We start from the raw sequence: 22,639 nt of genomic DNA, 5'->3' as shown, positions 1-22,639 counted from the left end.
TTGTCTGTGCATCTTAAGAACATCACCAGTCTGCTAAAACCATCTATTCCGCCAACAATTATGAATCGCCAACGCACAAGTTTATGATTAGTGTCTATGTGCCATAAATGGTTTGGACCCGTTACATTATAAACACGTCTGTGCAGTCTGCCAGCTTGTCTCTCACAAACACCACGTTCATCCATTCGATGTATGCTTTCTCTTAGTCTCCACCTAGGAACCCTTATCCCTTTTAAAGTTATCATCTGTCTTAAGAGATTTTCTCCACAGAGGGGGAAATCTTTTAAAATTTCCCCGAGTTTTAAATCGAGGTCATCGTCGGATATTTCTGAAAAATTCATTTTACTAAGTCCATACTGTGCCATTCTTCTGTAAATCGTTCTTTCTGACACTGAGAGAAGGTTTGAAATGTAGGTAATTGTGCATCCATTTTCAAGGAACATTTCTAATACTGTTTTTGGAATATCATACATCGGAGGACCACACTGAGGCCATACCTTTTTTGGCTTTTCAGTTCCATATTTCACACACTCGTTTCTTAATCTCATCATATCCCTTGTATTTGAGATCCCCAAAGTTTGGAATTCGTGTGCAGATAATTTACATACAATATCTGTGGTTATTTTTTCAGCCCTGAACCTGTCGTGAAACAGATGTAAGTTTAAATCCTCCAATACCTTTCCTATCAACCCTGTGGAATCTGCCGCCATTTTGTTTAGGAACATTTATAATAAGAGCCCCTGTGTAAAATTTAAGTATACCAGCATATAATAATGAACCCACAGCATATAACAATTGAGCCTTAGTATATAATTATGAACCCACAGCATATAATTCTGAAACCACAGCATATAATAATAGAACCACAGCATATAATAATAGATCAACAGCATATAATAATGACACCACAGCATATAATAATGAAACCACAGCATATAATTATGAACCCACAGCATATAATAATGAACCCACAGCATAATATAATACAACCACAGCATATAATAATAGATCCATAGCATATAATTATAAACCCACAGCATATAATAATAGACCTGCAGCATATAATAATAGAACCACAGCATATAATTATGAACCCACAGCATATAATAATGCACCCACAGCATATAATAATAGAACCACAGCATATAATAATAGATCCACAGCATATAATTATAAACCAGGCATATAATTATAGACCCACAGCATATAATAATAGACCCACAGCATATAATAATAGAACCACAGCATATAATAATAGACCCACAGCATATAATAATAGACCCACAGCATATAATAATAGACCCACAGCATATAATAATAGAACCACAGCATATAATAATAGACCCACAGCATATAATAATAGACCCACAGCATATAACTATAGACCCACAGCATATAATTATAGAACCACAGCATATAATTATAGAACCACAGCATATAATTATAGACCCACAGCATATAATTATAGAACCACAGCATATAATTATAGAACCACAGCATATAATAAAATCACCTAACATAAGGCAGCCATGGCGTTCCATACCGTACTCTGGACCGTAGCTTGAGGCTATGGTTTAACGCCCGTTTACACAGAGAGAGAGAGAGAGAGAGAGAGAGAGAGAGAGAGGGGGGTTTAGCACAGAATTTAAACATACGGGATAGTCGATTTTGAATGAATAATATTGGGGGGTGGGGGGTGGGGGGGGGGGGGGGGGGAATAAACTGTTCTGAGAAATCCTTCAGCTCTGGCATTGCATAAGCATATACTGATAACTCGGCCTAAAAATAGGAGTTAACCAATCATATAGTTTTCACACCGGCGGCGTGTATAATTTATGCATGACGTAGCTGACAGAAATGATCGTGACGCTATAGGAAAAGTCAAACCAAATCGGTTTTGATAATATATAATGTTTGAACATGAATAGATTTTCTTGGTGTAGCACAATTGACAACGACGACATATATCTCTGATTCAATGAGATACTTAATAGATACTAAATAGTCTTGCAAAATCAGAATAAAGGTTATTGTATCTTTTAACAGGATTTTTTAGCGCGCATTCCAATGCAATATTGAAATTCATACTGGTAACAGCCATCACCAACTTTTCGCATCTAATTTTTTTTTATCAAAATTAAACAAATCATGCATTTAAATGTATCTTATAAGGAACAGAAATATTTAAAAATGTTGTCTCTTATGACCTTTTACTAATCATTGTTAATCTTATTGTTTATATATATGAGAGAGAGAGAGAGAGAGAGAGAGATTGAATTAAAATTGACATCATCAATTCTTATTTTTCTTGCTCCATTCAACAAAAGTTTAGCATAGAGCTTTGATAAATATCAAGTATCGATAATATCGGGTTTTTATTCATGAAGTCAAACAGTCAACTAAAAATTATTATGAACTAGCTCTTCGTAAATGTAATTATTTTCATGACATACACCAATTTTTATTTTTCACAAATTTTAAAAGGTTTTACACAAAATAATCAGTGTGTTTTACAACAATAATTAAGGTGGCTCTATACACCACTTTTTGATGACGCAGTACGCAAAAAAGTAAATCTGGAAACATGCAATTCCGGTACTGGCTGATTTAAACTGAGGCGAATTCAATGGGAACCGCTCTTTTCAAAAATTTGTTAAATGAATAGATTTAATTTGATAATTGGAAAATTCATTACTTACAAGTAATGTGGTATGTGACACCTTCACGTTGTGTGGTATTATTTATCGAAATAAACAAAAAAAATCAAGTATTATTTTTTACCATCATGGATATGTTGCACCGTAGCGCTTTTGGTTAGTGGGTTCAGTACAAACCAGTAGGTCATGAGTTCGATTCCCGTTGAGAACAGCAAATTTTTTAACTTTCCAAAAATTTCTAAAACGCATTTTTTTTGGTTGAATTCCGTGAAAGAAAATTCTAAACCGGTGAAAATATTTCAATTATAATATACTTTAATGGACTTTAATATCGACACCTAACGGGGATGAGAGGGTTGCTTTGAATTTCTCTCAGGTTGGGATACATAAATCCTATTAGCCTAGTCAATGTTCCCCTTTATTTATTTGACTTTGTTTTGCATTAAAGCGAGTATATTCACTTATACAGGGCGAAGTCTATAATGAAATATGTATGTATTTATCATTCCAACATTATATTTAGGAAATTTTCTTCAACTCAGAAATGAAAAGTCCCCAAGGTGTTTGGGCCTTCGGATTTAGGAACGATAACCCTTACCTGAGGAACTTTCATACCCAAAAAAATTTAAAATATTTTTTGTGTTTATTTGCAATGGTTTTCATTCAATTTTTTATGTCACATTTATTAAAATACATTTTCTTATAACATCAAGTAACTTTTTCAGATGATTTGTCAACAGAGTAAGAAAATATGAAAAATTATGTTTTGGGGAAATACTAAAAAAAAAATTGCAATAATAACATTTTTGAATGTTAAGAAGTATTATATTTTTCTTTATGTGTCCGAAGGAAATATCCATCATATGACAAACAAATTTCTCTCAATTTGTAAATAGCTGTCTTTTTAAAAATTTTTTTACAAAAACACGAAAAAACATTAAAAAATTCTTTGAAAATATCTATAGTATCCCTGTCATCATTTTTATATTTGATAAGTATATGTTTTGTGGTCTTCTATTGAAAATTGGAATAAATTGTGGGTGTATAAAGCAACCTTCAATCAAAATTTTAGTTTGCTCAGATGTTTCATTAGATATTATTAGGAATTGTTTATTAACAATTACAGGAAAAATCAACTAGAACAAAACCTTAAACAAAGAAAAAAAAATAGATTTAACTAAAAATCTTAAAAATGAGTGACTATACATGATATATAAATCCAATGATTCCCCTTTCCCTAAAAAAGAAGATAAAAAAAAATAAAGGGAAAATAGAGTTATCTCCCGCGCCTTTGTTCTCTCAACTATTCGGAACGCTTCGTTTTTAAGGATAAACTGAAGTAGTATCGGGTAAGTGACTTCCGAAATGTAACCTCTCTATGACGCATCCATGGTGACGTCATAATCAAATCTGGTAGTTTTCTGGTAGTACCTACAATACTTACCAAATATTACGGTAGATATAATACTTGCAAACCTGAGTTTTGATCGAAGCGAGAGTTTCCCGTCCAGACTTAGCCATTCCATACAGATGCAATATGGTAAGTATTTTTAAAATCATTTTCTTATTTCTGAAGCATAATTTAGATTCGTTGAACATAAATCATTACTTAACACTCATTTAAACCAAAAGACGAATTAGATTGTCATGGTACTAGTAGGCTAACATAAACTATATCAAATTAATCTTGTAGTAATAAGTAATAAAGTGTAGGGACTTGGTCGTTGGTTTTCTTTTAATAAATAGAAGAGAAAAAAGACACAATAAACAAAAATGTAAGAATCCCCCACTCCCTCCCTGTCGCTTTGTGCCTAGTTATGAGTTACTTCATTAGGTTTACATATTATGTATTTATTGAATTGATTTTACGACCGATTTAACTGAAAAATCTACAAGTAAAGATATCGTAACCAATTCACAATAAGATATTTATCTTGCAAGCCATTATTACGGGATTAATTAATGTCTCGCTTCTTACTCGTAATTTCGAGATTGCCTTACTTGTAAAGATGAAATCTATCAATTACATGAAAACCATATCCTAAATACGGTATATTTTCTTTTGATATCGAGATTTGTTTTCATTATTACGGGACATATATCTAGTACGCTAACGTAAATCGGTTTTCATTATGAAGTAATTAACGAGAACATTTTTTCTGGTAAAGTATCATTCACATTACCCAGCGATTGGGTAAACGATGTGCTACCGATGCGTTTTTAGACGAAAATGGCGTAGATGCCAGCCGGACACCCATATTAATCTGAGGTCATTCGGCACTACAGTGGAAGTCATCGGAAGAAAATAAGTTGTAGCTAAAATAAGCGATGTCTCCATCGATGTCCCTCATCGCTTCTCAACGTCAATACATCATTTACACATCATTTAAGAATCGGCCGGTGTATGGCCGATCATTGTCCGGTGCCCTTTGAGTCTGAAGTGAGCGGTTTTTAACAAACATCGGCCGATTATCGACCCAACATTTGCCTATAGCCGGCCGATGCACTGCCGATATATGAACGGTGTTCGCCAATATACGAACGATGTTAAATACATCGGCCGATTACCGCTCGAATATCCGTAAATGTTTAGCAATGCATTGCTGGACCTTTATTGGCACGTAAATTTTTCACACGTACACAACATTCATTCAGCGAAATGCCAAGACCACAAGGACATCAAGGAAATGACAAAAGCATGGCGGGTGGAAAGGGCAAGGTGGTTGACAAGTACAGTAAGCCGAAGAAGCCAACCCAAGCACCGACCTGGACCTCACCCCACAAGAGGCCGACATAAGATCCAGAGAGCACAGATCTAGACACAGACCACATCATCGAACATGAAGATGAATTCGATGACGACGGCTCGGAAGCCTCCACTAATTTATCCGTCAGCGGATCCAAGAGGAGACAGTGTGTAGGGATTCATTTTGAAGAAATATCTATTGACAACATGAAGAGGATAGCCAGCTGGTTAGAGGGCATGCCCGTGTTCTATGACCAAAACTACAAAAACACTTAATTGCGAGACAGGTAGTCGATAGAATTCAGCAAGGAAATTTAAAGAAAGAGAAGAATCCAATAAACTTATGCAGAATAAATAGATTTGAAACATATACATGTATGTGTGTTGGCAAAATTAGTAGTAAATTCACCTCAATTTCACGTAAACTTGCCGTACCTTCTCGGCAATGCGTGGCCTCACTCGTACTAGAAGCTTATGGAACATCTCCGGCTCCATGCGGGGGAAAGACTTAAAATCTCCATAGAATTCTCCGCCTCAGGCTCTCTCATAAGAGTATTATACTGCCTAAACAAGCATCTTCGCAATATCCTGTTTCGGACCCACCACCTTTTTCTTCGTCGTGGGGCTCTTGGTTGCTCTTGTTCTGCTTCTTCGAACAACGCCGCCAGGTTAGCGTCATGTTGAAGCCGAGCTTGTACGAGTTGTTGCTGCAACGTGGCTAATCTCAGATGTTGACTGTGCTATGGACGGCGGAAAGGATAAAAAAGACGTTTATGCAAAACGAACAACTAATTCTTAAAAACATGCTTAAATACGAAACAGACCAGCTTAAAACAAAACCAACAGCCACCGGTCTACGGCTACCGGCCGAGTATTGTGACTAAGGCATTAATATGATATCATTTCTCGCTATTACGAGATACTTTTCGTGATAATGAGATAATTGTTTTTGTATTACAAGAAAAGGTCTTGTGATAAAATAAAAAGATAGAACTGCATAAGCAAAAGCATCTAAAATGATTTCTGGCGCACAGTATTTCAGAGGTGCTTGAGGACAGGACCGACAACCCCCTCCTAGGTATCTAGACCCCCAGGACTTTACACATTTTTTCTTTAAATTATCCTTTTATGACATAACGAAGTTTGGGGGGTATATAGGAATCACCTTGTCCGTCCGTCCACCCGTCCATCCGTCCGTCCGTCCGTCTGTCTGTTCAATTCGTGTCCGGTCCATATCTTTCTTATGGAGAAACATTGGAAGTTTAGCTTCACACAAAGATTGCTTATGACGTAAGGACGTGTCATGACCTTGACGCAAGGTCAGTCGGGCAAGGTCAAGGTCACTGACAGAAAAGTGCAAAATTCATGTTCGGTCCATATCTTTCTTATGGAGAAACATTGGAAGTTCACAGTTCACACAAAGATTGCTTATGACCTAATAGTGTGTCATGACCTTGACCCAAGGTCATTTGGGCAAGGCCAAGGTCACTGGCAGAAAAGTGCAAAATTCATGTCCAGTCCATATCTTTTTAATGGACAAATATTGAAAGTTCTTAATTCACATCAAGATTGCTTATAACCTGAGGGTGTGTCATGACCTTGACCCAAGGTCAATTGAGGAAGTTCAAGGTCACTGTTTTAAAAAAAATTGGGCTCAGTATACCAATAATTCAAATTTTTTATATTAAATGGCTGCTTGACATATGGATTTTGTTTGATTTGAGTCATGTTTGTTAACATAAGGAAGCAAATGTCCTCATGCATTAACAGTTAACTTGAACTAAAATGGAATTTAAAGAATAGAAATTGGTTTGTGTACTCATATTAGCATTAACAGTTTTAAAAAACAGAGCAGTTGTTATTAATAGAAAATGGACGGTGAAATAGATTCATCCAATATTTCTATAATAGAAAAAATACAAGAGTTATGATTTTTTCTTAGCGTGAGCTTGCTCACAGTACCTATAGTTATAATCTAATGTATACATTCATTGCACAAAATTACGTAAAACAAACATTTTGAAAAAATCATATCCCCTCTGTATATATAAATACAACAAGGTTGCTAACTTCGTCTGCCAGCCGATAGGTACTGCCGATGAATATTTGTTGAAATGTGCTATCAAACTACATCTACCGGTAAAAGCAGTGACCTCAATTCCTAGTTCGATAATTCCCTTCATTGAATATCTGCATGTAATACCCATGTAAATACATTTAAAGGGTAAATCAACTGGAACAATTTTCACCGACAAGTTGCAAGTTTTGAACCGATCCACCTTCAACCAACGGATGTGAGGTTTTTAAGACTCTTAAGAAAAATATACAGAAAATGTTTTACAAAGATCTAAATTTGAAGACTTCATTTTTACCCTAAAAATCTCTAGAATTCAGGAGCTTCCTCCTGAATTATCAAGGTGGCCCCCAGACTTCCTGACTGAAACTGATGCCCCTGACAAATATAAAGTACATCTACAGATGTAACGCTGATCATGCATGATGCAGTGTTCATGACTTGACAGTCTCACGACACAGTTCATTTTGTAATACAGAAGTCATCTAAACGTTTCAAAGGTATAAACGAGCTAAAATTCACAATTTAACATATGAATAGCTTCATCTGCAATAATTTTAATCTGTTGAATAGTTTGTTAAAAGTGCTGCAAACTTCAAAAATGTCCATTACCTTTGGTAGAAATCGTATCTATCAGGCCTCGTGTTAACTATTTTATACTAAGGTTACTACTGTTAACTTTAGGTATAAAACATTAATCTGTAATAGTTTATATCAGGATCACAACACATTTAAGTCACTTAATTAGCCTACAAGTAAATTACAAGAAAATGCTTGAATTTATCAATTAAGTGTAAACCCTTGCAATAAATCGAATAATGACACAACACTATGAAAACTCAAGACACCTTTGTAGAAATTACGTCAGTTTTATCACACTATAGTGTCTTTGTCTGTGATAACACTACGTATCGATTTTGTAATATATAACCCATAATACAAATGACGCCAAATTGAGGCGCCGGCGGGGTTTGCTTATTTATATTTAACGATTTAATCGTACAATGGCCTAAAATTATATAAATATAAGTAATAAGGAATCATTCTTTGAATATTATGAGGTGATAATTTCGGTCGGGGCGTGATCAAATCTATCATAAATCCCTTAATAAGCTTCTGATTGTTTTATCCTATAAGGGCTTGGTGGTCGTGGTCATTTTAAGCTATATCATATTATATACAGTAGTGGTCTCTCCCTATAGAGGAAGAACTTTGTATAAAGATACAGAAAAATGTCCGAATTTGAAAGCTAAACAATTTGGGTTTTTCTTTACTTATATAATAGTATTAGTTTATGGCACGAACTAGCATATTTAAAAGTTTAAGGCAGACCTGATGGTTAGTTTGCTTTTACCATTCAGCCTCCTTAATACTCCATATGATAATGATATCAGTTCATCGGTTTACCCCGTTTCTATAAAAAAAAAAGAGGGAAAAGTGTCGCCACGAAATGAACATGTTGTATCTTTGGAATCGACTGCAGAAAAATTGCAGAAAATACATAATCCGCGTAAGCGGGTTGTGTAATTTTCCTCTCCAATGATCGCTATGTGGTGTACTTCCCTAAAAATTGAACCGAGGAGAACCGGGGGAGGACAGAATATGTAACTTATTTGACTTGAATGAAATTGAAACTGAGAAAAGCATTTCATTACTTTGTCCAATCTTTAACAAGCAGAGAAAATTAGAATGTCTATAGCGTTCATCTCAAAAACTTACCTTGTTTAATGTATAAGTGCAGTGATTGTTTTCGAAGTGCACAGTTACTGTCTTATTCAAGATTTGCTTATTGACAAGTTAAAAATGACGCTGGTCTCAAGCCAGACAAACCTTGTTGATTTCGAAGAGCCATGGCTGAGTGGCCAGCAATGATATACGGGCCTACGTTACATTGCCGTTTGACACAACTACCCAAAATTCAAGCTCTTGTTAAAATGGTTCTAATACAGGTTGACTAAATGGTCTATTGATTCAATAGGTCACTCTCTATATGATACAGTTACCAGCTCAGGATGCAATATCATCAGAAACATATGACGGCCAGTCTTGCATTTGCATGCGTTCTAAACATGGGTCAACCCACAATGTTTCCTTGTTCTAACTGTTTAAAATGAAATAAACAAGCCTACATCACATTGTTGTTTGACACATGTAACTAAAAGTCCAAGCTCTTTTTAAAAATTTAAATGATTCTATCTTTTTTGAGGAAAAAAATACGAAAAAATAAAGACAAGTAATCATGCAGGAGACTTGAACTTTGACATAATGACGTTTTCTTTGTGTGACGTAATTCATTGTGTGACGTCACAATAGCTTTGTTTATAGATGCGTAGTTTTTATATGTGCAACGACAGTTTTCATCAATATTCTATCAAAGTATTTAAGAGAAGCAAGAATGGTAAGAACTTTCTTTCTTGTGTAATGTTTGACATGTTTGGGTTGTAATTCCGTAGTATTTGACTTGTCTTACCAAAAAATGTCTGAATTACAATTTTATACAGTGGGGATAGTGGAGGGGGTCCAATTTTACGGGAAAACTAATGGAGAAAATCCTTTTAGAGAATATGTAGATGGGTATGAATTGTGAATAAAAAATGTTGAAGCAAACTACATGCATGGTATGCAGATCAAATTCCGTCATATCCAAATCCCTGATGTGTGTGTGTGTGGGGGGGGGGGGGGGGGGGTGTTGATTGTATTCCAATTTTACATTAGAATATTTAAAGAAACGTCCTTTTAGTAATAAGGATATAATTTGTGAAATAAATTCTCATAGAGATATACAAACTCCTGGAGCTATAATAGTATAAAGAATTTTGAAATCATGTCAAATCACAATGGAAGATAGAGGCACAAGGGGAAAGGGGTAGAAGTTTCTGTTCATGATCAATCTTTGGCACTTAATATTACATGAAAATTGCTATGATATATTAAGAGCATGTCTACGAGATGCAAATATGGGGAAAAAAAGCTTTGCTTTTAATTTTAAAAAAAATTAGTTGTTATCATTGTTTCTCAAAGAATTCTTATTCATTACATTTGCATTTCATTACTACTGTTAGAATTGTCTCCCCTGTTGCGCTCTTCTGTAGAGAAGGTAAACTAGTCAGAATGTTGACAAAGCTATACAAGTTCAAGTTCAGGCAAAGTATTGAGAAATGCTTTGAGTGTTGTTAATATATATTATGATATTGAATGATTTTAATTGCATAAAAATTGTTCTGTCTTGTTAGGGTTATTCAGTGTATCGCATATTGAAGTTTGAAGGAGACTTGTATCTAGTCTAAACTGCTATTTTAATCAGTTAATCAAAATATACAAACCTGTGATAGAAGTGCAATTAGAATAGATGAAGGGGAAATCCAAGATAATCTCATTCACAGATTATCATATTTTACTCGAAAAAATCCACAGAAACGAGAACTGATTTCTTACAAAGATTTATAATGGGGTATGTTTACATCATTCGGAATTCACTAGGAATGCCTCGTGCAAATTTTCATCGTTATCATAGGAGTATGTTGCAATAGACATCACATTACTGTACGTGTATATTTCACTGACCATCTACAAACCACCCTGCAGGTGTTAAGGTTAGACTCCTATAAGCATTAATTTTGACTGTTTGAATTTATTAAGCAAACAAATAATTGTAAAAGTGAGTAATTGCACACCTTTACAATATGATTTGCATTTAAATTTTAAAATCAATATTAAATCACTTTTATCAATTATAAGTTTATAACTATACCTGTACGCAGTATCATTGCAAGTTTTGATATGCCCGATGGAAGAATTTAATGTCAGATAGCTATAGTTCTTTTCTTCGATCATTCCTTTTACATATTTTTTTTATGGATCAGACTTTTTTCTACATGTAAGTTATAATATTCATGGAATCTTGAAATGATGAGGAGGGGGCCAGGGTTTTTTAGTTCTTGAGAATATAACACAGTATGAACATCTGAAATTAATAAAGAGCTCTACTCCCTACCTCTCTATTAGAAGTTTATCTCCTCTTGGAAAAAAATAAAGTTTGTACAGTACCTTTTCTTAAAATTAAAATATAGTTGTAAAGGAAAAAAGGAGGTGTTAGGTTACCTTTTCCCCAGGGATCTCAACCTGTGAAAACCACATATAAATATAAACATGAACTATAAAAAAGTTATCCCAAATATTATTATAGACAATCATCATAACTTGTTTTTACAGGATTGTTATTTGGGATGTTATTTAATCATAACCCATTATAAGAAGACCTGGTCCCAGAATTATGAAGCAGTCTAATAAAAAAGTCAAATTTTTCATGTCTTGTAATTAAAAAAATTGAATAAATGAAATGCTGATAAAATATGTCTCTATATTATATTACGCTGATATTATGCTGATATTTACAAATTTTAGGCGTAATTTATGATGTATTATATTTTTATTAACGATTTTTCAGGTTTGATATTGGGTCCCTCCACCCCTCAAACAATAAAAGTTCAATCCTTTATACTGTCGGACAAAAATAATTACCAAATCTACCTTTTTGTATGATTATTTAATGTGATGGACATTCACTGGCAATGGGTTCCACACCACTTCCGCATTTAAAAAAATCGTCTGTTAAATTCAACACAAATATAATTATGTTTAATCACTCTTTTCCATGGAGTTGATCTTTTTGGGGGTTTTTTTGTTTTTGTTTTTTTGTTTGCTTGTTTTGTTTGTTTGTTTGTTTGTTTTTTGTTTGTTTGTTTGTTTTTTGGGGGGGGGGCTATGAAATTTGGTCCTACTTCCTAAACCAAAAGATCACTAGTTCAAGTATAAAAAAAATGAAAAGATCAATACATGTATCACTATGTTTATCGAATTAGCAAGAGAGAGAGAGAGAGAGAGAGAGAGAGAGAGAGAGATTGTCAATCTTTAGTAAACAATACATATAATTACACACCAAAAGAGCCCGGCTTTAAGTACTTCAGTACTTAAATTTTGTAGCTTTGCCCCTGTAATTATTCGTGTATCCAATGGGTACTCTGCCTGTCTTTAAGTATAGCATTGGCAAATAATGGGGTGTGGGGGTATGTAAGCTTGCTTACTTTTTCTTTCATTAATAGTGAGATATATAAGATTTTTTAAAAATAGTTAATTCCCATTTTCCCATGATTTCTCGTGTTTTGATGGCATTGATTTAAAAAACAATCTGAAATGTGTTGAAGCAACCCTTCAGTTCAGTAAAATGTTGTTTGGCTCACGAATATTTCGGGTTTTTTCCCATAATATACATGTGACAATGGAAAGCTAACGCTAAACTACAGATTCTGGAGAGCTTTAAAAGCAGAAAAATGTCCAACTTTAAGACAATATATTTGCGATATTATTTAGAGTCCAAAGACAGATTTTTAATATACCGGGGTATTGTAAAGATAAATGTTCTTTTATAACTAGAAACAGATTTAGTGAATTTAAAGTGCCACTTTCTGACTTTTAAGCATTTAAAAAATGTATATTTTTACAATTTTACAAAAAGTTGGAAACATGCCAGATTCGTGACCTATATATACTTAACAGAAAGAATATTTGGGAATTCTCACGAAATGATTTACACTAGTCTATCTTGTAAGTGCTAACTCTATATGACTTTTTGAATTTATATTTAAACTTAACTCAGAATTCTTAACAATAATTTGGTGAATTATGCACAATTTTATTCTTAAAAGGGGCAAAATGCTTATTTTAGTTACAGAGCTGCAGAACCTAGTTTAGACTGACCACATCAACAATTTTTTTATGGCAAATTAATTCATATAGATGCACACTGTTACACACAAAATATGAAGTTGATCAGAGAACCTTGCTCCCACCACCTTTTGCATGGTTTTCTGGTAGACATGCTCTTAATGGCACAAACCTATTTTTTCCTGTTAGCTTATAATGGCTCTTGACATCTACTATCATAAAGAAAACAGTTGAGTGCTTATGTAGAATTAGTTGTACAATGTAAATGATGCATCAATTATGAACATTCTAATTGTTAGGATGAACAAGTCATTGAGGAGACTAATACAGCAGCAGCAAGCAAGGAGCTTATTGAAGAAGAGAAGAAAGGCAAAGTTGACAAGGAAGAGAATGAGGACCACAAGAAGGCAGCAGCAACCAAGGATATTGTGGAGGAATACAAGGAAGGCAATGAGGAGAATGAGGACAGCAAGAAGAAGGCAGCAACCAAGGATATAGTGGAGGAATACAAGAGAGACAATGACAAAGGCGGCAATGAAGAGAACATTGAGGCAACAGAAAGCGAGGATAGAATGGAGGAATATCAGGAAGGCAAAGAGAAAATTGAAGAGGCACTAAAAACCAGTGACACAGAGGATGTTGATTCAAACTTCGGCTCTCCATCAATTGATGGTAAACATTGCCTGGCACCTTTTTTGGGTTAATTGTCATTATTACATGTATTATCACTTACTAGTATTCAAAAAGAAAATTAAGGTGATATCAAGTATTTCTCATCAAACCACTCAAACAAGTGTCACCTATTCAAATGGGTGAAATCACCTTTTCAAATATCAATTTCCTTATAAATGATAGATAAATATATTTTATATGATGGTTCTATCAATTCTATATTTCATATCATGCAACAGGTGATGAACTAACATCCGGTGATGAGAGTTACATCACATGTGATGAAGGAGGAGTGGTCAGTGGTGATGAAAGCACAACAGGTAGGCTTCCATTAAAAAGTTTGCTCATCGATAGGTATATTTTTCTAATAAAAAAAATTCTTCTGAAAAATATACCTTATAAAGAAAATAATTATCATGTATATCTAGCAACAGGCAATGAAACCCCACCAAGCAGTGGAAGATGTGGAACAGCTAATGAAATGGGGGCTGGCGGGGCAAGACCCAAGGAGTTAAAGGGTATTTTGGCAATAAAGCTCAAGACCAAAAAAAAGAACATAAAAAGTGCCATCCCGGAAATCCATCCGGCTGTACCCCCTAAAAAGAAAAACATTATCTTCGATTTCAGTGAGGAGGTAAGAATCTAGCAGTCATTGTGTCTAAAATGTAGCAACAAATTCCTTATGTAAATGTAAAGTAGTAATTAAGCATCTTCAATTTTACAAGTTTTAAACTGATTCTTTTTATCAAACATGTTTGAAAGCGCGCAATTTAGTCAGGAAAAGCATTCCTCTTCCAAAAGTATCAGATACTACACTGACATAGTATATACTGGCACAGATTTGTTGTTTTAGTCAGAGTCTCAATTTAAGAAGACTTTCTTTACATGTCCTCATTTTCCTTGTATACACCTGTTGAACTATAATTAGGACTCAGAGGAAGAACATCAAACTAACGAAGTCCCCAAAAAGTTCCATATTGACTTTGATCCTGTAATGACTGTACGATTCTGCTATGACTCAAGAGATGAAGAGAGTGAGAATGAGGAGCCAGAAGTTAACTCCCCTGGGAGGGAGTTCATAGAAGACATCGAGTGCAGGCTTCAGGAAGACATCGTAAGTACAGTCAATAATCCATTTATTTTAACTGCCTTAAAAAAGCTAATATTTAAATCAATTAATATATTCCTTTTATGATTTACTTGCTAGACCTAAAAGGGGGGTTAAAAGGGATTATAATAATGACATATTTAAAAGACACTTATATATTATTTACTTTAGTGAATAATAACAAATTAAAGTTATTTTACCATTCTAATGTACATTCACTATAATTTACTAAATTTTCCATATTTTAAATACATATATATATGTAATACATTTTTGTGTACAGATAAAAACTAAATTAGGCTGCTGAATGGATGGGTTTTATAACTTTAGTTTTTTTATGGTTACAGACGTTCACTCCTCAAAGAGGAGACCAGCATCGTTCTTCGTTCAGGCACCAACAAACAGTTGGTAGTATTGCGGTACGTTTTATTTTGTTTTATATATATACTCTCTGTTTTCATCTTAGTTTGCTAGCAACATTTTGTGTTGATGTAACAATTGTTTCCTTGAATTCATGAGTATCTTTGAAATTTTGATGTCAACATTTTAATTTTTAATTCCATCAATTGATGCCTACAAATATTTTTAGGTACCTCACTAATTTGAGACTTTTTAAAATACTTACAAGAGGGCATTTTAAATACATTATTCTACTGTTTGTATCAATCAATTTGGTTGAATATCACCATAGCTCATTGTTTAAAGTATCAGGCTTGTGATCAGACTGCAGACCATGAATTCAAGTCTGCATTTTTTTTGTTCATATTTACTGAGTTGCATTTTTAAACATCATAATTCTTATCCAAAATTTGCATATTTTTGCCTATTTGACTTTTATAATTCTTATGCATCATGCTATATCATAATCAAGTAATTTTCTGCTGGTTTGAGAAATTATTTCAAGGTGAAGTGACCATAATTATTAGTTAATCTATCTAAATATCTCCTGAACAAAAAAGTTGAAAATTTCTGAAAAAAAGAACCCTAAACATCTTGCATTCATCAAAAAATTATTTTAACAGGAAACCACCGAGTGGTATTTGAGTGAAGATGATCTTAGATATGGTGTCCATAGGACTTATTCAGATCCAGTGCCACAGGAGGTATGAGTTTTTCAGTACCTGTACTCAGAAATGTTTTTATTTGTTAAAATACCCCTCCCCCCTTCCCAATGAGGCAATTTCGAAAAGTGTCAATACTTAGATTTATGATTGTCCAATAAAAGGTTCTCAATAAATTAAATGATAAATGTATGCCCCCTTTTTACAAAGTATTATTATAAAAAAAAAAGTCATTGAAGAATGCTGATAATTGCAAATATGTGTCCTTATATGTTCAACCCATAGAATAGAATAGCTTGTTGTTTGATGGTTGCATTATTGTAAACATAAAAGCATTAATACATGAACATGTAATTCTGAAGGATTTGCTGTTCTCAGATGTAAATGTAAGTGATAAACAGTAAAGCTCTAAAATTAATAAGGCAAGGATATAATTAAACTTGGTTTGTATGTGATTAAATTTTTTCAGGCTTCTCAGAAGATTTGCAGGTCACTAACCAAATCAATCTCATATTTCTGTAAACTTTTGAATATGCTGTTTGTATTTAATTGAATTAAAAGAGTGGTCAGAATTTAAACTCTATAGCTGGTATACAGTATCAGAAGAGGACCACTAGTCTCTTGCTGATGTTTCTCACTTATACAGTAATTATGTTGTGTTTTGTATTTAGAGCTGCTTGACCATATTTAAGACTAACATGATGGACTGCTTCTGTTGTTGCTGCACACCTTCTACCTGTTGTTGCTGCACACCTTCTACCTGTTGCAGAGAGGTATATATTTTTTTTAGGAATGCAACAAATATATATTTTAGACCTGGTACACAGGTTATTTAACATCAACTGCTAGGGAATAGAATGCATATTTTTTTTTCAGCATGTTGAGCCTGAAATAAGGGAGGCAACTCAGCATGAAGATGTGAAAGAAAACGGAGGAATTGAATCTGCAGCAGAGCCAACAATTGAGAGTATTTCATTAAATGACAATGCCACTGAGAAGAAGGCGAAACCAAAACGTGTTGGGGTATGTCATTACTATGCTTTTTATCAATTCTAAGAAAAATATGATAATTCAAATTACTGTAGAATCGCACGTCATCATTTTACAATGATGATTTTTACAATGATGATAATACCGGTACACAGTGAACTGTTAAGTAAAATGATTTTGAAACTCACATTTATATAAACACTTAATTTTTGGTTTCAGAGGATGAAGCGAATCAGACGTTTTTTTAGACGCCTGTTTTGCTGCACTGGGTAAGTAGATTTTTATATACAGTTGAACTTTGATATCTTGAACACTGATATCTCGAATACAATGGATATGTTGAAGTGATTTGCAAGTATTCCGAACAGACTGGACTCCAAAAAAATATTGTACTCATCAGTGTTGTTTGTTAAGTGTAATTTTTGTGTTGGTAATAATAGTTTCTAGATTCAGTAGAATAGAGGATTAATATAGAAATTGCACTTCAATGAACATTTAATTTCGTGAATCAACTTAACAATGAAATCCACGAAAAATGGTATTCAACGAATATTAATGAAACCACAGTATTATGTTTTCTTAATGAAATTGTTAATGATTTGATTTTGCTTAAATGATCTAAGATTATTTGAATAACAGTTGTTTACATGTTTTGCAAATTTTTCATTTCAGGTGTCGGGAGGATTAAAAAAAATCATGAAAAAAATGGGATGGAACAGCCGGGTGCATGTGTGATATATATTATCTGACAATAATTTTTTATTTTTTGCTGTGTCAAGTATGTTTATGGTGAAACCAGTTAATTCAACAGTGATTCCTTTTATTATTGAAAACCAATCAACCAGCCATGGAGAAATCGGCCCAAATGACAAGCTAGCCAACTCACTGTCACATAACTAATACAAGGATGGAAAGTTTGCAACCAACAGAAACAACTTCACATGCTGAAAGATATTTCACTCTGAGTCTAAAGAAGATTAATTCATTAATTCAAGGATTGCACCATTGTTCAATGAGATATCACACATGCACCTGGTAAAATTATTTTCAAAATTTCTGAAGCTTAATCAAAACATTTAAGGATAAAGAAAATTCACAGTTTGGATGTCTTTGAGGATATTCAAGATTTTACAACTATTACCATTTTGGACTTGAGTTCTCCAAACAGAAATACATCCAGGATTCCATGAATTTATATTTTTGCAACAGACACCCTTGGATATCAATGTTCAGCGTTTATTTTAATTAATGTCCTCCCTAGCATCCTCAAGTTTAGATCACTCCATCAGTAATCTAAACAAAATATACAAGGATTATTATGACTGAAAAAAAACTAATGTGGTTCTTGAAAATTAAACAACACAGGAACTGCTGTCATTTGTATTGCCTCCAAACAACCCTGGAACAGTTGTATCTAGTATTGCCTCCAAACAACCCAGGAACAGTTGTATCTAGTATTGCCTCCAAAAAACCAAGGCTGGATTGTATCTTGTATTGCCTCCAACTAACCAAGGCTTGATTGTGTCTAGTATTGCCTCCAAACAGCCCAAACTGGGCTGTATCTAGTGTTGCCTCCAAGCAGTCCAGGCTAGGTTGTATTTTGTATTGCCTCCAAACAACCCTGGAACAGTTGTATCTAGTATTGCCTCCAAACAACCCAGGAACAGTTGTATCTAGTATTGCCTCCAAACAACCCAGGAACAGTTGTATCTAGTATTGCCTCCAAAAATCCAAGGCTGGATTGTATCTTGTATTACCTCCAAACAACCCAGGAACGGTTGTATCTAGTATTGCCTCCAAACAACCTAGGAAGGGTTGTATTTAGTATTGCCTCCAAGCAGTCCAGGCTAGGTTGTATTTTGTATTGCCTCCAAACAACTCAGGAAGAGTTGTTTTTTGTATTGCCTCCAAACAATCCAGGAATGGTTGTATCTAGTATTGCTTCCAAAAAATATAAGAACTGTTCATCTTAGTATTTCCTCCAAACAACCAAGGAAGAGTTGTTTTTAGTATTAAACCACCACCGCCAAGAACTGAACTTTGTTCTATACTCTGTATATAACTCAAGCCTTTCAAAGGGATACAAGAGGAAATGTCCAATTGGAAAAAGCCCAACCCTTATTTATGAGAGACCCCAACAGAGAAATGATGCCAGTATATGACTCAAAGAAGAGATGATGAGTCTCAGACACAGATGCAGTTTTACAAAATGATAAACAGAGCTTTGTTATTGACTCTTTAATGATGGAAGCCAAACTTAGCAGCACTCACTCCCACCAAGCAACATAAACTGCATGTCAGTCTTGAATGTTATAGAAGCTGCCACTGGTGAACAGCCTATGCAGCATGATTATAATCCAAATGGGAGGATCCATTTTTCAAGTAAGATAACACATCCAAAAAAGTTATAACAAACTTCTTGAAATTTCTGTACAAACTTGCATATATGTTACATGCTTATCATTGAATCTTTACCATTGACAGTGTAGGTAAAATTAATGGCACCATTACCATGGAGAGAAGTACCAACAGTATTATTTCAATTCTAAGGTGGAACTCTTCCAAGTCATTAAGGTGTTTTCTGAGAAAAATGGCACTGCCACGATAAGAGTTACCATGATTCTATGAACAAAATTTCTGATGAGGCTCGGTCAGAAAGTGGGATTATTGATGATGAAATTTAATTGATTTTCTAATCGGACAAATTGGCCTTAATGTTTTAACAGGAAAAATAGCAAAAGAAGTTGTAGAGACCTCCAAGTACCCAGAAGTCATCGATGACAAATTCCACAGACTCCTAGCTGCATGAGAGGTTGAGGGTAGAGGTGCATAAGTCCTTCAGGGAGATTTTTAGGGAGATGAAAAATGCCCCCCTTTTTACAGATACATTTATATAAGGCTTACAGCCCACAGATCCCCCAAAATGGTAGCTAGCAAACAGGATGTAGTTATGGCACTGAACAGAGATGCTGAGGTAATCATCATCATAATCAAAAATTGATTCACTTATATTTGAAGTAGTTAAACCAAGAAATTTTAATACCATTTTCAATGACAGAAGTGCAGAATATTGTCAAGTTATTTTTATCAATTCTTCTGTACAGTTTGCTACAATAGCTGGTCAAGGGCAATGATTTGTCAGGATCAACAAAAATGAATGCCAAACAGTGATCTGTGAGAGTGGGGCTGCTTCAATGTCCTCCATGTGGATGAGAGGGAACCAAGTGTTGTCAACACCACCAAAAAAGTCGGAGAATAGGCACCAAGATTGTGACTACAGGTTGTTAATCGTTAGAAATTCTGCAAGCCCCTGACCTTTGTTTAAATGAGACTTAGGTCAAGGACAAATGGGGAAATGATAATAAAGTATGGCATATCGAGCCATTTTAACAAGACTTTGGACTTTGAGTAGTTGTGTCCAACAGCAATGTGATGTAAGCCTGTCAAGAAATAGATAGTTATATCCATACAAAAGTCCAAGGTCTTGTTAAAATGGCTCTATTATTACAAATAACTCAAAGAAAGATCTGTTTTTGTAAAGATGAGAAGTAGAGGTACATGACAAATGTGTGTCAATTAATTTCTCTATTTTCCATAGGTGCAAGTGTCTCTTGATGTTTGATGGGTCCCATTGCCAGTTGACAACACAAGGTTTCTCAGGAGGATATGTCTCAACAATCTCAGCCCTCCCACAAGAGGATTTGTGCTTTACTCTCCTATGAGAGGATATGCCCCTATCCTCCCTCAAGAAAATGTTTACTCTACCCTCCCTGAAAAGGATATGCCCTCTGTCCTCCCTTAAGAGGATATACCCTCTACCTTCAATTAGGATAGTATGCCCTCTACCCTCCAACAAGAGGATATACCCTCTACCTTCAATTGGGATTGTATGCCCTCTACCCTCCAACAAGAGGATATACCCTCTACCTTCAATTGGGATAGTATGCCCTCTACCCTCCAACAAGAGGATATACTTTCAACCCTTTAAGAAGATAATATGCCTCCTTCCCTACCTCAAGAGAATATGTTCTCTACCCTTCATTTGAATCAGTATGAGGAGAATTTGAGGCATTACTAGAATGCCGGTCTTGAAGGATGGTAACTGGCATCATCTGTACATAATGACATTATAGGAAAAGAAAGGTACCTGTACAGGTATGTACCATTTAAGTTTTTTCCATTGAAGCAACAGAGGTAGCATATGAACAATTGTAATTATATAATACCCGTGTTTTTAGAAAGCTTCTTTGACTGTAAATCTCTTTGTACGAAACAGTTTCATATTCACAGTGGGAATGGAGAAGAATCGGAGACCAGGGCTATATTACGCCAACATCGGATCAGTATAAGTACAGGTACCTTCATGTCAACAAGACGTCAGATGCAGTAATCCACTCTGCAGACTGAAAGGCAGGCAGCCCCAAAGACATCACCTTAGAACAATTAGAATTAAGGTTGTGAAAGGTCTAACTGGCACCACCATGGAGAGGTAAGATTACATGAAAACTTTACCGATCAAACATGTAATTTTTTCCCTCTTAATAATACATTGGTATAGCCAGATATAAAATGTTATTTTTATAATATAACTATGTAATGTTTTGCCTTGTTTTCAGCTACATGACTTGTACAACAGGTTAAATCACCCTGAAGAGAACTTCAAGAGTAAATGGGTGTCCTGCAGTCATCATGTAGCAACATTGGTGGTGGGGAGTGTGGTGTCTGTCAGTTGGGGAACCCTATACCAGTATATAGGGCATTCTGAGGTGGAGTGTGTGTCAATTTGTCCAGTTACCGTCCTTCAAGACACTGCTCTTTGAAGTGGGAAAGAGGTATGTACGATTGTTAAAAATAACAACAGAGCATCCATGAACTACTATAATAGACTAATGTTTGCAACATCAACCAAATCATTCTACACTAAGAGCAATAACATATTAAACCAGAAGAAATATTGGTACTATTTCCAATATATTCCTGCTCACATGCAAAATTTACTTTGATTTGAATAAAAGTTTCATGAATGTTAATTTGTGAAAATGATAATATGTATACTGTACATACACTTCAAAAGCTACCTATTGCTTGACAGATTTATCCCGATAGTCCCAAGGTCAATGCTGTCATCACTGACCTAGTCCAGGATTTGGAAGAAGACCTGATTGCCCCCCCCCCCCCCATTTAGGATAGTGCTCGCATATGAGGAGGAAGAAGTTCAGCAGGGTCTAAATGTCCAACACAAATGTAAACACAAACAATGTCAAGACAATAATTACCTGAATGAATGGAGACAAAAGCTCTCACCTCCTACAGCCATGTACAGAGTAGAAGAAAAGGACATTTGACCTTCCGATACTTTTCTATTTTTGTATTGTTGTCTTCAACCTTTTAACTGTCTTAAACTAGATGTAATTCTGAATGTTAAAATTGATGCTGTTAAGTGTATTGCTGAAAGCTGCATTGTTATTTTACTTTATGCACATTGCTGAGTGCTAAAGTTGGTGCTGCTTAGAACATTGCTGAATGTTTCATTGCTATTTGAATTTATGCAAATTGCTGAGTGCTAAAGCTGAATGCGGATTAAGTGTATTGCTGAATGCTGCATTG

The 22,639-nt window shown here is 34.7% G+C and overlaps 1 protein-coding gene across 1 annotated transcript; it reads left to right on the top strand.

The window, feature by feature from the left end:
• Positions 1-5,316: 5,316 nt before the first annotated feature.
• Positions 5,317-22,588, top strand: LOC128176928 (uncharacterized). Its single transcript, XM_052843446.1, has 17 exons — positions 5,317-5,376; positions 13,501-13,873; positions 14,113-14,193; positions 14,302-14,507; positions 14,802-14,987; positions 15,329-15,400; positions 16,004-16,084; positions 16,714-16,815; positions 16,919-17,065; positions 17,252-17,301; positions 17,705-19,414; positions 19,759-20,006; positions 20,137-20,312; positions 20,631-21,187; positions 21,323-21,521; positions 21,649-21,864; positions 22,125-22,588. The coding sequence occupies exons 1-11, from the start codon at positions 5,317-5,319 to the stop codon at positions 17,718-17,720; spliced, it is 1,374 nt and encodes a 457-aa protein (XP_052699406.1). The 3' UTR covers positions 17,721-19,414; positions 19,759-20,006; positions 20,137-20,312; positions 20,631-21,187; positions 21,323-21,521; positions 21,649-21,864; positions 22,125-22,588.
• The last annotated feature ends 51 nt before the right edge of the window (positions 22,589-22,639 follow it).

The sequence above is a fragment of the Crassostrea angulata genome, chromosome 3 (assembly GCF_025612915.1).
Source record: "Crassostrea angulata isolate pt1a10 chromosome 3, ASM2561291v2, whole genome shotgun sequence".
Lineage (NCBI taxonomy): Eukaryota > Metazoa > Mollusca > Bivalvia > Ostreida > Ostreidae > Magallana > Magallana angulata.
The sequence above is the reverse complement of the archived record's forward strand: the minus strand, read 5'-3'. Positions and strand labels throughout refer to the sequence as shown.

Excerpts from the sequence above, each read along its gene's own strand:
- LOC128176928 (XM_052843446.1), top strand. The coding sequence starts at position 5,317 with ATGCCAAGACCACAAGGACATCAAGGAAATGACAAAAGCATGGCGGGT. Across the intron at positions 14,194-14,301 it reads TGGTGATGAAAGCACAACAG|CAACAGGCAATGAAACCCCA; the intron begins GTAGGCTTCCAT and ends ATGTATATCTAG. Across the intron at positions 15,401-16,003 it reads AAACAGTTGGTAGTATTGCG|GAAACCACCGAGTGGTATTT; the intron begins GTACGTTTTATT and ends TTATTTTAACAG.